Source organism: Hyposmocoma kahamanoa, unplaced genomic scaffold (genome assembly GCF_003589595.1).
Source record: "Hyposmocoma kahamanoa isolate Upper Pololo Valley unplaced genomic scaffold, ASM358959v1 66, whole genome shotgun sequence".
Taxonomy (NCBI): Eukaryota; Metazoa; Arthropoda; class Insecta; order Lepidoptera; family Cosmopterigidae; genus Hyposmocoma; species Hyposmocoma kahamanoa.
The window spans coordinates 21,404,621-21,424,149 of record NW_020653854.1 but is presented as its reverse complement, the minus strand read 5'-3'; the positions used below and the strand labels follow the sequence as shown (position 1 = coordinate 21,424,149).

General features: G+C 36.4%; 1 protein-coding gene across 1 annotated transcript in view; it reads left to right on the top strand.

Annotated features, from left to right (window-relative positions):
- LOC113232056 (disintegrin and metalloproteinase domain-containing protein 10) overlaps positions 1 to 19,209 on the top strand; it is a 123,576-nt gene extending 104,367 nt beyond the window's left edge. Inside the window, exons 9-14 of the mRNA XM_026466681.1 lie at positions 9,398 to 9,609; positions 13,891 to 14,125; positions 15,468 to 15,585; positions 16,555 to 16,724; positions 17,065 to 17,327; positions 18,955 to 19,209. Coding sequence (XP_026322466.1) covers positions 9,398 to 9,609; positions 13,891 to 14,125; positions 15,468 to 15,585; positions 16,555 to 16,724; positions 17,065 to 17,327; positions 18,955 to 19,209 — 1,253 coding nt within the window. The remainder of the gene's footprint in view (positions 1 to 9,397; positions 9,610 to 13,890; positions 14,126 to 15,467; positions 15,586 to 16,554; positions 16,725 to 17,064; positions 17,328 to 18,954) is intronic.
- Positions 19,210 to 19,529: the final 320 nt, after the last annotated feature.

The following is a 19,529-nucleotide window of genomic DNA, read 5'->3' as shown; positions in this document are numbered from 1 at the left end:
AGCGAGCATTACTGTGTTTCGGTTTTGAAGGGTATCATAAAAAAATAAATTAAAAAAAGTAGATAGTGAGAGAAAAAAAATGTAAATCAAATCTACTTATTATGTCCCATTTGCTTATTATATAGTTTTTATCATTACTAAATAAACGGTAACAAACTCAACTTTTAAAACCTAATTAAAATTAAGTTTTTATTCAATATTCAATAGAAACAAACAGTTAAGTACATTAACGTTAAGTACGTACAGTTAAGTAAGTACTTTTTTGATTAAAATGACGTAAATTGAATTACAAACTTGAAAATTAAATCCCTTTATTGTTTTATTATACAAAATAATTTATTAATAACTGCAGTCAATAAATGGTATTTTTCGTGCTAATTTTCGTACATGTGTTAATCAACCCGAATAGTTAGACCGAATATACTATTCGATGCAACACTACTAATTACCTATTGCTCACTCGATAACAACAACGAATACTCTTCAAATAAACTTGTCGACCTTGGTACCTCAGCGTTTAGCACTCGGCGCTTGATAAGAATGTCTCTGATTCTATTTCCGGTAGGACCAATTTAGAACGGAATATTTATTTTATTGAATATCGTGTTTTATTAGCACGATATTCGTATATTTTTTAACCGACTTCAAAAAAGGATTATGTTCTCAATTCGACCGTTGTTTTTTTGTATTTATGTTACGCGATAACTAAATGTGTGAACCGATTTTGATGATTCCTTTTTTGTTGGAACGAGAGTACCTCAGTATTGGTCCCATTTAAAACACCTCTAAGGGTGGCAAATTAGGGGAACAATCCGGTTTTGCGCACTTTCCTATAACCGATTGCAACATAACTTGGCAAATAGATGTAATTCCACGAAATTGTGAGGTCGGTTGTTTCTTCATAAAAAAGTTTATCGTGAAAATACTTCACAACTTTGGTGTTATTATTGATAAGCACATCGAACAAATACAATGAAACGAAATCAAAAAAATTAGGATCGGCAACTAACACATAAAGAAATTCATAAGGTCCGTTGATTTGTTCCTTAGATCTGTTGGAAGAGCGTTTAGCACCGGTCTAGCAAACAGATTCATCTTCGAATCCAAACAGATCGAACAAATTTTCTTTGCGTTTGTTCTGATATAATACTCATAGTAAAAGAAATTCCCTTGTTTGATCAGGAAATCAGTGCCACTGTGTTATGCAATTAATGTTTAAAAATATCGAAGCTAGGCATATGTTTAACTTTATCATTAGATCTTGTACGCGGTACAACGTATACTAGGCATGAACCGTTTATTTAAAACATCAGTTGTTGTCTATCCTCTTAGTCATCTTTAAGAGTAATTTAGTTGTGTTTGGGTTTGTTACCACAGAAACATGACATTACTAAAAAAGAAAACCTTAACAATGTTCGGTTTTGATTTTGCTTATCTATGAAATAAAGATTATTTTCATCACACTTGCGCGTAAATAGTATTGTTGCATATAGGCTAACTTGACTATAATGCCCCAAATAAAACCCTTGGGCCTTTTTTCTTCTCATTGCCGACCATGGCTGTAATGAGAAGAAAAAAAACATTGAAAAACATTGTATGTTTCAAGGACGTTACGGGAATTACTAACCTCGACTCCGAAAACACTCAGTCTTCTACTTCGGGCTTCTATAATAAAGTCTCGTTCGTAATTCCTTATTTGCCGCCCTTAATACACAATGCACCTTTAAGTTTGGTTTTGATCTTCATGCACGTTTAAGAAAACATTAAGACTCGCGATAGATTAATTTTGGAAAACCAGATGGTATATAAATGACGCAAACATTTTTTTCTTCACCTGTAAAGTTAATGTAAAGTTGTCAAAATTGAGATAGTACCGGTTGCCGGTTCACAGTCGATATGTCAATGTATTTCATGCAACGATTTTTTTTTCCAAAAATTCTATATTACTAAATTTATTGAATATCGTGATGTTTTAATACCATGACATTTAATTATTTTTTGTGAAATTATTCCAATAGTTTGTTATCATTGTTAATACAAACATCGAATACTAAGAAAAATTCCTTCGATCCGCTTGGATTCCAACTAGCGCATCCAACATACCGTACCTGATATGTCATGTAAAGAATAATATTCATATAATGAATGAACTTATAAAAAAGGTATTTTCCTCCTTTAGAAGCACGTGCTAATCAAATGGAACTTGGTTTCGTTAGCGCTCAGCTCACGCGTTCTCTCAGTGACTCATAGGAGCTTATCTCATTTACCTTGAAATGTTACTGGGCATATAATGAACCATATCATTTTTTATATTCACTTTTTGCTCTCAATATTTGATTGTGTTGATTCGTAAGAATGGTTTTTATGATGATGTTTTAGTATTGGTATGAGTCGGTAATTTATTAATCGGCTTTTTCGTTGTTAGCATTTCATCCCACTAGTCCTAAAGAAATTTACATCTCGAAGGAGATGGAAAAAGACAATGGTTACTTGCCTCAATCTCTCGTCCAACCAACCAAAATAAACTCAAAAATCTTTATTTGATAGGTAATCAAATTACACTTGAAATCGTCACATCTCTACTACTTCTTGGTGAGTCAGATTCCCCTGAGAGGAATGAGTAAGAAATTATAGGGGTTGCTCTTTGTAAATATATAAACATTTATTATTGTCAATATTTATTTTAAGTATGGTGGATCGAATCAACCTGCAAGAGTTAAACGGGTCACTACCACAGACGTATATCTAGATAGACGCCGCAAGTGTGCGTACTTCGCGTGCCCAAAGTAAGTGAAATTCACTTATTTGCCGCTGGTACACTTCAGAACGCGCTCGACCGTTATCGTAAATACACACCAGTCGAAAACGCGAAAAATGCATAATTGTGCCATTACAAACTGCAAAAACACCATAACTGTGGGTAAACTGGTAAACGGGCAAGTGATTTTGTTATCAGAAGATGTATAATTTATTTTAAAAACAATTATTTTGGTTTTGTACGAATTTCGAGGAAACAAATATGGAACCGAGTGTATGCCTCATGTTTGTAATACATTGCGCCTTTTACTTGGTGCCATATATTTGTGATCCTTTGTTAATACGTCATGAATATCGAACGAACGCACTTTTGTATAATGCTTTCAGTTTCGTGGTATGGCCGCTTGTACAATTTTCTTTGGCCAAATGTAACATTTAGTGATGTATACGTTAGGCAACACTGTTGTCGATTCTGATCGCTTTTGAAAACAAAGGGACGGAAATTATTACGACCTTAGCAATATTATAAAAATATTCTATAACTCTTTTGTTATTATAACGTTTCGTTTTCTTTTCAGTTTTGTAGTGTCTAGTATCAGTAGTATCTGTAATTTCGATAATTTTTGCTAAAATATCCGAATATAGTGAGCAAATAATTCCGGCATACATCGCCGGATGTGTAGTATGAGTAATACAAAAAAAAAAACAATGCAAAGAATTAACAGTGCGCTGTCTTTACAAAAACCTGGAGTTGGTCATACGTATGAGTTCATTGCTTTCGAGGACGAAGGTGGTTTAGTTTATTCCACCTAAGGTGCTATCCAAATGTACAGAGTAGCAGAGTTAGAAATCCGAGAAATAATAAACAAATTACAAAAATTTCACACGAGGCCGTCATTAAATAAACCTCCTCTGGTTAATAAGATTTTACCATATTTTGTCAGCAGTAACATTTCCATTTGTCTTGGTATTCATCAATTTGATCAATTACCAACAGAAAACCATCTAGTAAAATTAATTAAGGCAGTCGCAAGTTCATATAATATGTTGACGTGCGTATTCATTATTTAAGTTAATCGATAAGATCTTCTATTACAAAAAGATGTTATATAATAAGCTCATTTTATTGGAAGGACCATAATTTCAGTATTTGAAGTCAATTAAAAATCACAGTTTTAATTTTTTTAAGTAATCAACGTTTTTTAAAAACAAGTAAAATAAAGGACTTAACTATCGTATTCTAGTATTTTCGTACTATATTATTATTACGACTACTTGTAATCAACAAATACTTGAACAAAAATTATTCTATTTAGAATCGATTAATTGAATGGAATACGCGTGTTTACGCGTATTCCTTTCAATCAATCGATTTAGAGCGATCGGACGGAGGTTTGCATCACTAAATAGCTCTCGTGACGTCATAGTGGATACAAAAACTGTGGCACGCTTGGTTTTCATATAAATTGCTGTACTTGCGGCGTCTATCTAGATATATGTCTGTGGTCACTACCATGGATTCTTGTCATCCAAGTATGCAGAAGCTAAAAGCTGTAGTATAAAGTTTTTGTTTCACTTTAGATTTAAGCGTCGTAAATGACAAATTTTGAATATCAACCGCAATCTTATTATAGAAGCGTATACATTGCCCTTTAATTGAATTTGTGACTTTATGAAGACGTCAAGAAAAGCCAGTTTAATTTTATTAATGTTATGTTTGTCACTAAAATAAATTAAATTTTCAGTACCTATAGTGGTAGTGTAACAATGAAGGTATATTTACAAAAGGCATTCCAGTAGCATTATTTAGGTGTGCATGATACATCGTCGACCTTATCGTCACTTTCCATCAGGAGAGATGGATGTCAAATTATTAAAAAAAAGCAACGCAGACAGGGACAAAAAAAACGCACAAGAAATACATAATTTTGTCCTATACATATTGCTGGTAAACCTATTTTATTTTACTTCTTCGAATCTATGTCGTTTCTTTTCTAAAATTTACTTTTACTTCTGTAAATTCATTATTTTTTATTCACTGTGCGATTTGGATGGGAAACGAATCGACCTTAGATAGGGTAACTCTGAAGAGCTCAGATCTTTATTTAGACATTACAAGTCATCATACATGATAAGTTATCAACGTTGATATATCGGAATGGTAGGTTATCGTGTAGTAAACTTGCATTGAATAATTCAATTATATTATGTCTTTATGTTGCCTATATTACTCTGTGCTAAATAGGACTTCGACTTGCTATTGTTTATGTGCTGGGCACATAAAGGGGTTACACCATAATTTTGCAATATTTTATGTTTATTGAATATCATGATGTTAGACCTTGTTATTATTATTGATACAAAGGTCGAACAAACATAAATTCCCTCAAAACAACTGCACTCGAACCAGCATCTGTCGCTAACGCTAACGTGGCGAACGCTCTGCGAGCCATCCGATCTTAAGAATTTCTCTATGTGCTTGTTGCGGTTTAAATAGCTTTTTAGCCGTAGCGTAACTTGTGAGAAAAGTTTCTTCTGGTTTCTCTCGGTCTTTACGACTACCAGAAAACTATATATATACTCATATTGAAAAAACGTCGTAACCTTACACCGTTTCCAAGCGACCCCTTGGCCCGTATTGAAATTAATTAGTTTTATTGAATCCCATTACAGAATAACCACCTTGCCTATCATACTCAAGGCCAACTTGACAGATAAATAATTAGAAATACTTATATCACAGCACTGACGGATATTATTGAGAACAATACCTATAATAATAATAATAATAATAAGTGCTTTGTGAACGGGTGGTTATTGATACGAAATGTAACTAGAGATAACATTGTGTAACTTATGCATTAAAAATAATAAGAATCTGCCATACAACTACACGAGTTACTTGTGCCTCTACCATTAGTTTAGTGTGACAGTTGTCGCTGGCGACTAGCAATGGCCACTTTGAATGTTACTAATACTAATCATTCTAATGGACACATCATTCGCATAAGTCGAGCCCAAGCACAATCATTCGACTCGAGTCGAATGCCCCTGCCATTCGGTCGGGTGCACAAGTCGAATGATTATTATGTCGGAGCTACTCGGAACTCCACCATATCATTCACCATGTCCATATCAAAATATCCCTGTCCCCATTACATTTACAGTATTTACCACTCCGTCCATATAACTTGATTCCCACCAGCTAGCCTAAAATTGTCCACGTATCATCAAATATTTTAAAGTAATTTACTACATTTTGTGATTCATTTTACGTGTAGAATAATTAACCAGTGAAATAAGGTGTGCTAGTAGCTTGTGTACTAATAAGTTTCTTAAGGCAAGTTCTTTGTTTTGCTCCAGCTGTACTAAAGACAATTTTCACGCCTCGCTACTGGTTTTTACCGTATGTATGGGAGGGCCAGGTGATCACGAGTATCGTTGTGCTCTATGGAATCTACGGATTAGTTATGAATGATCATTTAGATCATTGGAATACGAAAATTAGTAGGTTACTAATTTGTCTCTCGAATGACAGGATTAGTAATTACTAACGAGTCGAATATCGAAATCATTCGTAATCACGCATCGCTACTAGCGACCGCGGAAATTACTTCACAATTTTGTATGGTAAGTTATACAGCGCCCCTAGCGGTCACAAGAAAGAACAATATTTTGTATAAAAACATTTTACGCGATCGCTAGCGATAACTGTCACTGTAATCTCATGGTTGAGGCACTGGTCTCAAACTAGGCAATCTCTGTGCTATGAGCACCAGATCGACGAAATTAACTATGGGAACTTTACCCAATTACTCAGACGAGAACAGATTTGGAATGGTTCGTTGTCCGAATTGATCTTTCCTTGAGTAGAAACCACGATCTCCTCACCTGGTGCCCACAGTGCTAACCACCAAAGCCATCGAGTTTTCTCTGAATCATTGGGCGTGAATACGAGTAGTCTTCCTTCCAAATATCAAGTTTGCATTTACAGCCGTATTAAAAAAAAATATTTTGTTACGAATTGACCTATTGGTAGGTCAATGTTCGTTACGAGTTGATCAAGAAGTTAAGAGGCAACTGTTTATCGGCGACGTGTTCAAGTATTCATTAGACAATAACAGTTTTAACCTAAAAATAATACTCGATTGGTTTTAGAAATATAAACTTGTAAGTACCAGAGTATCAGGTGGGAATAAAATATTAATATTTATTTTAGATCCCCTGTATTGGGGATCCGATGGGAACAGAAAATAATTTGAAATAAAACGAATCCCCCAGGGGTTGTTTTTAGAGGATTGGATGGGAATAATAAGCCTATGCAAGGGGTTGTGTTAATTTATTTTGTGTTTATTATTAAGTCCATTATTAAAATGAGAATAATTACGATCAGGAAAGTTGACGCCTTGCCACCTAAAGGATTTTTTGCTTACGAATAACAGTGATCAGTTGCGACCAACAGTAGTTTGCTTGTTCTTGTCAGCCAATGGCGTTTAAGGGCTATCATATTTTAATTCCAAACAAAAGGTTTTCATAAAAAACGGATCAACAAAATAACGAGCAAACAAAACTGTTTTGGTATTGGGAAGTCGTCCACTTTGCTGATAGTACTGTACAAACAATGCTGAGGTCTACAACCTTTACATGTAATTGTTTATGTGTTATGTGTGAACCTTTGATTAAATCTTAAAGTATTGTTTAAAAATAGTGTAATTTATTTCATCAATGCCATACTTGAGACTGCATAATTTGCTATTATAAGTAAAATTATTACTTATATCTAATTATGAGGTTTGACAGTTGAGGTTTAAAGAACCTTTGAAAAAAATTATGTAAAATATCATTAATATAATTAGTATAAATTTATGATCAAATTACATAACGCAATGCCTCAAAACATTTGTTTTATTTTTTAATTAGCTATGTGGAGTTAATTTTATTAAGATACCTGTTCTACATCTTCTTTATAGCAACCGAACTATATGGATCGTTCAACTTAGGCTCGATCATAACATTATGGACTTTATGTCACGAATAGGTCACGCGCTTATCGAAAAATTCTCGCGTAGTCTCAGGAACTCGGTTTGTGTGTTACACGATTCACATTATACTCTGTACAATTTCGTTTCAAACATTCACTTCCATTCCGTTCCGCAGCAATGTAAATTGAATAGGATAGAATCCATTTATTACAACGCCACAACACAAATATACACATAAAGAAAGAATAAAAAAGGACAAAGCAAAACATAAAATAAAATAAAATAATAAAAAGCAATGAAGCAAACATATCAAATTTTAAATACTTAACACAATTTGAATTAATGTCATGTGTGCGGCTGCGGCGTTTGCAAAAGGATCCACTCAGCTAATATCACAGCCGAGAAAAGGCTGTGACGCTGGTTTTCAGTGAACCCTAAAAATAAAAAAATTAAGGCTAAAGGTGTGTTTGTACTACTGGGTGTTGAGCACTACCGACTCTTATGTCTCAAAAAATGTTTTTGAACTTAAAAAGTATTCGACATTCTCTGGTCACGCCGTTTTGAGCAACTGCAAAACTAGTAGTTTTCAATAGTGCAGTCGTAATGGTTCGAAGATCTACAATGAATTTCTGAAATTAGGCAATAATCGTGTAGAAAAAGTTCGTCCAGGGAAGTACTGCCACTTTATTAATTTCTGCCGTCAAGCAGTAACCTGAGCACTACTGCATTAAGGTTTTGAATAGTAAGGGGTGCTGGTGAAATTACAGGCGCATGGGACTTGTCAACTTAAGTCTGAGGATGACGGGCGCACTGGCAGTGTTTCTCAGATCTTTGTGACTTAAAGCTCTGAGTGCCACTACAACTGTCCGAACAGGCGTGTCGATTCCTAACTACCATACATGCGACTGGTTTGTCGCGTCGCGTCGCTTGATATCATAAAAAAAAGAATTTAAGACAACCCTATTTAATTACCTCAGTTGTGTGTGTGACATTTCACAATATTAGATTTTTTTATTTAACATTGCTTTTATTTGTTTTTTTTTAATACTAGACACAAAGTTTTCATTTTTTATCATTGACTTACAAATAAATGGACGACGGGTCTAATACAAAAACCACGAAAAAAATGTCCCAAGTCAACATGTAAAGGAATATGAAAAAGCTAAAACATTGAATTTAAATTGTATACGATTTTAACGCCCTATAAGTACGGACACTTTTTAGCGCGGACCCGACGTCCATATAATTGTAAGTCCATGTTTTTTATTGTTATGATTTTATTGAACTACATTATCCTTTTGTAATACACAAATTAGGGCAATGAATCTCTATATAATAAAAATGAAACCTTTGTATGCAGGCGGATAAGTGATTCAAAATGAAATAATAATAATAATATAATTTATTGTCTCAGTTGAACATTTTCTTAAATATATTTCAGAGAAATAAAATAAATTTGAAACAAATGGCAGAGGCTCAACTTAAGCTGGCATGTTGATAAGACCACCCAGCGCTGATTTTCAGTCTCTTTCTAATCCCTATGGTCTTGTGCGGTAGTTATGAGAATAATAATACATTCTTATAACGCCTTAATAACCTGTGTATAATAAATTAATTTAATATAATAAATTAATTTGATTTTGATGTAAACATTACAGGATTGGCTTGGGTAGCAAGTGCAAGCGGCGCGTCAGGCGGTATCTGCGAAAAGTACAAAACCTACACAGAAACAATCGGCGGCATGTACCAGAGCACCAAGAGGTCATTGAACACGGGCATCATCACATTCGTCAACTACAACAGTCGGGTACCGCCCAAAGTGAGCCAGTTGACGCTGGCGCATGAGATTGGACATAACTTCGGATCCCCGGTAACTACACATTACCTAATAGCATTTAGAGGTAGTTTCACATATTCGGCAGCTGGAATAACATTCCACCACCTGTACGCATTGAGTCTTCAAACAAATTCAAAGCACTACATCGGCAACACTTACTCTTGCTACAAAAATCTATCTAGTTTGTTGAAATTTTTAGTAGCAGTGTAGCTGCCACCTTACCTACTTCTGCCGCCAAACAGTAATATGAGCATTATTGCGTTCCGGTTTTGAAGGGTAAGGATACTGGTGAAGTTATAGGCACATGGGGCTTGTCAACTTATGTCTCAGGGTTGGCAGTTCGACTTAGACCTTTGTGATTTAAAGCTCTGCGTGGCACAGGAACTGTTATAGGCAGGCTTGTCGCATACCACCAGGCGTCTTGTACTTCTGGTCACTCGGTATCATAAAAAAAAACTTCGATGATGACAATGTTTTACCCGACTTCAAAAAAGGAGGAGGTTCTCATTTCGACTGTATGTTTTTTTTTGTATGTTTGTTACATCACTCCGGAAATTTGTGAACCGATTTTGATGGTTCTTTTCTTAAAGAAAAGGAAAGGAAAGAGGGTACCTCAGACTTGATCCCGTTTAAATTTTAACAAAATATTCCACCTCTAAGGGTGGCAGACTAGGGGTTGAATGAATGTTGAGGTCGGTTTTTTTAATACTCTGTACTGAGATTATTGTATTTTAAAAATAAAAATTCTTGATGGCTCGAACTATGTCCAGGAGTGTATATCACGTATCTGTTTGGATGGTTCTGATTAAAGTCTTCTGATAAGAGTTCCGCAACGTTTGGTAAAGCTTGTATTGTTTGAAGTGCGACCTTGCACGTGGGTATTGCTCCACATACATATACACCGCATCTAAGGTAGGTTTCTATATATTTTTTGTCATTACGTCCACGGGCGGTCCGTACAAACACGACAGATAAAAATATGCAACCGGTGTTACATCCGCATAACAGAAAAAAAACTTGAAAAATTAATTCGTAATTAATATCTTCGACAGTCGTTTTTGATGCTCTGATACACCTGGTGAAACTTGGAACCTGTGGAGAGACTGGGTTGCAATCCCTTTTTGCCACAAAGTAAAACTACCACAATAACATGACGTTAAAAACAGATTTGTACATAGGCTAGTACTAAAGCAGGGTTTGTTAACCTGTGATCCATGGACCCCTAAGGACTGAGTACATGGAACTACTGGGAATAAATTGTAATGAACGCTAGGGGCCCATGGCGAGCCTACCTAACATAAATAAATTGGAATACAATATGTTGTGGTTAAATAGGTATAGACGCGTGACCTTTTTGAATTTTTGCACCCGAATGACGAGCGAGCGAGATTCGCATCAATACAATTCGTGAGCCTTTCTTCTTCATCATGTTTTCGGAAAGGGTCCGTGGGCTCTTGGAAATTTTGAGACCCCTCCATGACTAGAAAAAAGTTAGGTAACCCTGGCCTAAAGCGCCACTAAGCGAAAATGACTCATATGTAGAATGTATGTGGATTTTTTTTACATCAAATTATTCAGGTTTCGTAGTATCCTTTAGCGCTCCAGTAATCCGGTAATTAGCTTCCATCACATTGTGCATTCCCTTAAAAGTCACTTTGGGACTTCTGTTATGGCGCTTTACATTATTACCTTTTCATTGAGACTTCATAGCCGTAATCTCAATGCGACGTGCTCTGAAAATGACCTATTCAGTAAATTATGTAGTTCAGTATTCAACTTCTAAGAATCTGACCTTGATCTCCGGAAGGAATAAATGTTAAATTTTATACTTAACTTACTCCAGCACGACTAAAATACCTCATGAATCAAGTCACCCAAACCAAAAACCAGAATAACTGGTTGTACAAAAACTATTCGAAAGCGATGTCGTGAAACTTGATCGTTTTATTGACCGTGACCTACATGCATTTACCATCGTTATTAGGCTGTAACAACGCACAATAATCTTTAATTGAACCTGTGGCATTACAAATTCATTGTTTACACTCTTTGATTGCCATTTCTGGGCGTACTCGTGTTACCTAGACCTTGGGTTTCATACACTCTACCAATAATGAGGGTCAATTATTTTTTCAAACTACGTACTATTTAATCAATTAACATTAAAATAATGTTTCGTTAAATAGTATCTTGTGTGTTTGGATTCTGTTGTATTGTTTTTGTAATAGGGCTGACATGTTCAACAATGAAATTTAGAAATAACATTGAAATGTACATCTAAATTTTTTTGTTATTCACGTTATTCTTAACGCTTAAAATTTGTACACTTATGTCCACTTTCGTTCTGTTTGAAACAGCCTTTCCCAAAGTGGGCGATAATGCCCCCGTGTGGGCGCTACAGGCCTAAAGGGACCCAGAAAAAAAAATGGGGGCGTCGTGAAGAGGCTTAGGGGGAGAATCGTAATTTCATCTAGGAAGACTCTAAGGGCCGTATTCTAGAACTCTACTCAATGCTCAAGTCAGGATTTGAGCAGACTTGAGTATGATTTACTTGAGCACTGGAAATACGACCCTAATGGCAAGGACTTGAGTATGATTTTCAGTGCGCACTGCAATACACAAGTCAGGATTTGAGTATGATTTCAAGCACTGGAAATACGACCCTAAAGGCAAGGATTTGAGTATGATTTCTAGTGCTATAAATCATACTCAAGTTCTGAATTGAGCATGGAGTAGAGTTCTAGAATACGACTCGTAGGGTCGTATTCTAGAACTCTACTCAATGCTCAAGTCAGGATTGCAATGGAAACACAAGTACTGGAAGTACGACCCTAATGGCAGGGACTTGAGTATGATTTCGAGTGCTTTAAACCATACTCAAATCCTAACTTGAGCATTGAGTAGAGTTCTAGAATACGACCCTTAGACACCGACTGAGCTCTCGACTCTCGACTACAACTTGTGAACATCATAATCATCTCATCATCTAATATTAATTAAGAGATTGCTCAAACTAACTCAGTTCGATATTTCTCCATGTGTAGTTCATATATCTGTCCTGTTTTATTGAATAAATAAAATAAAAAATCACGTCAATCCGTCGCTCCGTTTCGAAATGAAAGTAGACACAAACAAACAAATAAAAAGGCAACAGACACAGCATTTTTTTTCGCATTTTAATAGTTATTAGTATTCCTAGATAGGTAATTTTCGTAGATAATAGACCGCGGGCAATCATGTTTTAACAAGTTTTTGTTAAATAACCCGATTTGTGCATTCCTGTATCAATCAGCTGGTTCATAGAATACTTGTTGAGTACGATTGAGCGTCGAATGAGATAAACGAGTTTATGCATGTTTGTCTTATTCCTGTCGGTGCGTGCCGCTTATGCAATCCTGTATAAACAACGTAATATTTATTTTATTTTCATTTGCGGATTCGCGCGTAATAGATAAGCGGTACTTAAGTTCGGCGGCAGTACGGCAATACTGTGCGGAATATATTAAATTCGGATTCATTGAAAATCTCACAAACCCATCGTCGCCTTTCCGCCTTCTATGTCTAAAAACATTTTCGAAAGAAGCAATGAAGCCTTCAAGACTGCAAGATCATTTGAATAAAATGCATTCAGATAAGAAAGACAAGTAAGTATATAGCATATTTTCAAGACCTAGAAAAGAAGCATAATGCTCAGCGAAATGTAGCAAAACTCTTTTCGGCGGCTGCTAAGCAAGATGACGACGGACTTCGAGCTTTGTACAATATCTCTTTGTTAATTGCTCAAAAAGGCAAACCACACAACATCGAAGAAGAGTTAATTTTGCCAGCAATAAAGGAAGTAATAACTACTGTGCTTCATAAACCGGCCACAGATATTATCCGAAAAAATCCTTTGAGTAATAATTCTGTGCAAAGACGAATTGATGAAATGGCTGAAAACATTGAAGAATCATTGTGCAATCATCTGAGGACTAGTCAATTCTCAATTCAGCTCGATGAGTCTACTAACTAATGAAGCATTGTCTTACGTGAGGTTTATTAAATATCAGAAAATATGTAAAGAACTATTGTTTGCGAGAAATATAGAGACCACAATCACAATAACCTAATTAGGGTTTTCACACAATTAAAAATATGTTTAATATCAAATCTTTATTGCCCTGTTATATATTAACCCGGTAGACTTTTAATATTTTTTTTACATAAAAAAAACCATAATTTAAAACTAAAGTGGTTTTTGTACTGAAACACCATTAACCGGGTCAGATTATCTTTGTCTGATATAAAGACAATAATCTTACGTATTATTTGCAGCACGATTACCCGTCCGAATGCCGTCCTGGTGGTCAAAAAGGAAACTACATAATGTTCGCATCGGCAACTTCTGGCGACCGGCCGAACAACAGCAAGTTCTCGGCGTGCTCAGTGGGCAACATAAGTGCTGTTCTCGATGCAGTGCGCGACGGGCCTAAGCGGAATTGCCTCAACGCCTCGGCTGACGCGTTCTGCGGGAACAAGATCGTTGAAGTTGGCGAGGAGTGTGATTGTGGTAAATATAACTTTATCTACTATGGAACACTTACAATACCATCTATGCCGCTTTATATCCAGGCTTAAGAGTCTATACTAAACACAGACACAGACACACACATCTATTTCATAAATTCTAGTCTGTATTTCAAAATATTGTTATTAAGTCCAGCTCCATTTTATTTTATTTTTATTTTTTATTTTATTCTTTTTCCGTAACTATATAATTTATTTAAAAAGAAAATACATTGTACTGTTCTGGGTCGGAGGCCTGGTGTCCCAAGACACAGGGTCTACCTAGTTTGGGCACCAGTCTCCCGCTATCTGCTTACCAAGAATGTTTTTAATTTGTATATGAATGGGAGAGAATAAATGATTATTATTATTATTATTATTATTATTATTATTATTATTATTATACTACCTCAAATGGCATTGATTGATTCCGCATAACAGTGAAAGTGTTGAATCAATCACTTTAGAAAAAAATATAACATAATAAAATTGAGGATGTACACTGATTACACACATATATATGCCATTAATAGTGTTTTTCGCGTTTCCTTGTAAAGTTGACTTTTTGACTTAAACCCCTTTTCACTAGAGCCACGGATATACTTTTGCACTCTAGTCGTCATACAGTTTCAACTTTCTTACTTTTTGTCCTTTAAGGGCGCGTTCCCACTATATCGTGACGACAGATTGTCGTGGCTTGTATATTTAAATGAAGTTGTTCACATATAGCACGACACGATTAACAGTCGTTCACGATTTTTTTATCGTTACAACCACAAACTGTCGTCACATTGGGAACAGCTAGAACGACAATCGTCAGACGATAAAAACGTGACGACAGATTGTCGCAGCTCCTATTGTCGTCACGTTTTATTTATCGCTGTCCGCACGTATTCTGCTCCCTGCCCTCCCCTCTCGTACCCCGCGTCCTCTGCTCGCTTTGCAGTAGCGTTTGCAGAGATGGGCAAGCGCCCGGGTTTTATGGCGGCGCTTTGTTAACACCGGGTTTAAATCGGGTTAAAACCCGAAATCGGGAGCAAAATCTATTTACGTTTAAATATTTGTTGTGAATTGAGTTTTGTTCAAATTTAATTATACATATTATTACAAAATATTTGTTGCTTTATTATCATGACAGTTCGATTTACCTTTGTATTGAATAGTTGTCGTGAAACGATAAATTGTCGTCACGATCTAGTGGGAACAGCTAGTCACGACAGTCGTTCAACGATAAAAATTCGTCCAGGACATATCTAGCTTAGATACGACAGTTGTCCAACGATAATAAAACGTGAACATAGTGGGAACGCGCCCTAATACTGTTATTTTATGATGCCATTTATTAGGTTATGACGAGATCGAGTGCCGAGATTCTTGCTGCTACCCACGGCAAGTGAGCCCTACCGATCGCGACATGAACGCCACGGCCAAGGGCTGCGCTAGAAGAGCTAACACTCAGTGCAGGTATTGTACACGGAAAACTGATGCCAAGAGAAAACAACGTGTAAACACACGTTGTATTATTACTATTTGTTTTTTATTAATGTAAAGCCATAGTAACAAACTGTGGTAATTTCTGGTATAACACTGCAAATCTTTGTTCTTCTAGAGTGTTCTATATCCGATTTATATTTTAATATATAGATGCAATATTATGACGGCTGCGGGTGGCGGCCCGCTACTCTGCCATACATATCATAACTAACGTAATCGACATTTTTAGCGAAGGGTTGTCAACAAATTTGGGATCTTTTTTTTTGAGACCAAGTGACGTGACGAACAAGTCGCCCACTTGTTGGTAAGTGACACGCCTGTCCATAACAGTTGCAGTACCATTCACTGCTTTAATTTAAATCACAAAGATATGAGGGCCACTGCCACTGCGCCCGTCACCCTGAGACATAAGTAGACAAGTCTTATGTGCCTATAATTTCCCCAAAGATATTTATAATTATGGGATCATTGAAACGAGTTTTACAAGCCCCTCTAATCGGTTTTTTTATATCTTATTGTTAAGCAAAATCGACATAAATTCACATTTTTTAGGTGACAAAAAAAACCTTAGGTCAGGGTGACTGAGACCATGATGACCATGGGACCTGTAAAGGGCCCGAAACGTTGGTTTGTTTGAAAAAAACAAATATACGCCATTTAAATCCGGAAAAATAGTTTCATTTCCTAATTTTAGTTCTTTTTTTTATCATTACACATTTCGTAACTATTATAAACATGTCTTTTATTTTTAAACAACAGTAAATTACAGGCGTCCCGCTGTGTGGGAAAGCGATAATGGCCACGTTATATATAGAACACAATCAAATCATTACATAAAATGATCTCAAATCACTACTCATGCTTTTGAATCACTGCATAAATGATCTCAAATTTTAAGTGTCTTTGCAGAGTGTAATAAATGGTTTGCCTGTCCTCTAGTCCATCGCAAGGCCCGTGCTGCCACGCGCGCACATGCCAATTCGTCTCCGAGTTCCGCAACCAGACGTGTCGTGAGGCCACTGAGTGCAGCCACGCCTCCTTCTGCTCTGGGCGGTCCGCCGAGTGTCCTGAGCCGAGACACATGGCGAATCTAACCAAATGCAATAACGGTGAGTCACTCTTTTGTTGTATATATTAGTATATATGCGTAAGGAAGGAACCGTGTTTGGGAACATTTGAGGCTATCAGCGGAAAACTGGTATAACCCACATTTACTTTGTGTTCTACAATACTACTTTAATTGATTTATTTATTTATCAGATAATCACAAACAGTTACATACTAAACAAAATTAAATAACACGCCAATGCGTTTGTGGAACTACAGATCGTGTGCCAATTATATAGTGCTGGTAACCAGTGCCTACAAGACTTTTCAAGTACCGGTCTTTGGTAGGGACGGACATGTTTGAATGTCATATTTATTTGGAATTATTTTTTCTCTTTATAGGAACGCAACTATGCTTGGGCGGAGAATGCCGCGGCTCGATGTGTCTCGCGTGGAACATGAAGGAGTGCTTCCTGTCGTCCGCACCGCAGCAGCGCGGCGACGGCGTCACCGCCGTGGTGGACCGTCGTGCTCTCTGCCAGCTGGCCTGCCAGACGGGGCCGGAGCCCTCTTCCTGCCAAAGCACCGCTGATTTCGCGCTGCAGTTTGGTCTTCCCCCTGGTGGAATTAGTTTGCGGCCAGGATCGCCTTGTGATAACTTCCAGGTAAGACCCAGATAATATGTTACAAATCAAATATCTTTATTTCGTAGGTTATCAAATTACACTTGAAGTCGTCACATCGATCAAAATCAGTCGAATTCACATGAGAAGAATTTTAAATATAATCACAAACATTTAGTAAGTGGAAGTACCCCATGCGTTCATCTATAGTCTGTGTTTTTGAAGATGGTTACAATGACAATTCATAAATTGCGCAAAAGTGTTGCCCATTGCCAAGCAGCTAGTGAGATTGCAGTCGATAAATATTCTATCGACTGAATTTTTGTCACGTTTATGCAATAAATAGACGACTTTGTTTCAATTGAATCATCGCCGGTACGTTATTAGTCCAACTGCTGAGTACAGGTTCATTTAAATTGTCAAGTTTTGTAAGTTCATACATACATACACTGCATTTAGAACTACGTTACTAACTGTGTATATTAAAAATACAAAGAGGAAACACACATATTTTTGAGCAAGTTTTTCAGTTTAATTCAATATAGATAATCAAATCCGCCTGTTGTTGTTAAAATGTATGTATATGAATAAAAAATTTATGCGATACTATAATCTGTTCCAATCCATTTTGAAGAAAAAGTAAACAAACCTGTTTGGTTAAAATTCTAAAGCAATCACTCAATAAATCGAACAAGTAACACTTTCACTTATATTTCGAAGATTTCGACTTGATGTCTCATCACTTTTTCCAATAATATTCATTTGAATAGCATCGTAAAATCGTATTTGAAAAATGGTAGTCGAAAAGTGAGGTTATTATTCATCTATACTTTTATGACTTGCCTATGGTTGCAATAGTGCTGTTCGATAAAAAAAAACATTCGGTTCAATCAATTAAAGTTTAATAATCGATTATTAAATCGAACATTTCAATCGCAATCGAACGAGTATAGAAGTGTAAGGATTTGAAGGAGGATTTAAATTGAAATTTGAAATATGCTTATATAGGTTATGTAAGGAAAACCGCTAGTATGACTCAATTGAACAAATCGATTCATTTAATTAATTAATCGAGTAGTTGGCGTTACAATTGGCCATCACTAAACCGTCTATGGTCAGGTCAGTGACTTGTTTGTTTACTTTTTGTTCAAAATGGATTGAAACGAAGTACAGTAGGCCAACTGTCAAAATAAGAATGAAGAAGGCAATGACGCAATTAGTAATCATTAGAACGTCGTAACATTTACAATTCAGACTAATAACAATAAGAGAATAAATACATGACTATTTAAAATTTTATGAAAACTGGCAACTCTGCAAACATCGTTTTACTCCGTCTTCAAAAAAGACTGACTATAATGAAAAGTGACGATGATGTTGACGATGGAACATACACACTTATATAATGTGAAAGCGTACCGTTTCGTGCGAATTTTGGGTATATCCACAACATAGGGGTGGAAGCCTAGTTTACGTTTAGTCCCTCGATGATGGAAAAGAAACGGCGGAATTATTTCATGCAATTTCGTCACACACTCCGTTATAATCAAATCCTGTTATCGATATATTCCATGAACATGAGTATCTGATATGTAACTGTTATTCGCGTTAACGGTTACAAATATTACGAACCTTTCTGACTCACAAATAAAATAAACCACTCTTCTAGGGCTACTGTGACGTATTCCTGAAGTGCCGCGCAGTGGACGCGGAAGGTCCGCTGGTGCGTCTGAAGAACCTGCTGCTGAACCGCGCGACGCTGCAGTCGGTGCAAGCGTGGGTCACCGAGAAGTGGTGGGCGGTGCTGGTGGGCGGCGTGGCCCTCATCGTGGCCATGGGCGCCTTCGTCAAGTGCTGTGCGGTGCACACGCCATCTTCGAACCCGAAACGAGCACCTGCCAGGTCACACATGTTTCATTTATAACTGCTTGGATATTACATAGGTGTAAAGTTATTTAACCCATTGTACTTAGACATATCAAAGGACTATATCACACCCCGGACACTCCATACAACGGTCGAAAATTATTTACCTACTACTACTACTACATACAGCAAGGCGCTATTTGCACACGCGCAAATGTGTGCGTGAAGTGGCAGGGTTACCCATCACTTGCTCGTACTATTATTACATTACGTGGTCAGAGCGGCAACGTAGTGAAAATTCTAACGTGAATCTGTTGTCTATAAAAAAATAAAATAAAATATATGTTTATTTTCTCCCCAAACATAACAGTTATACAC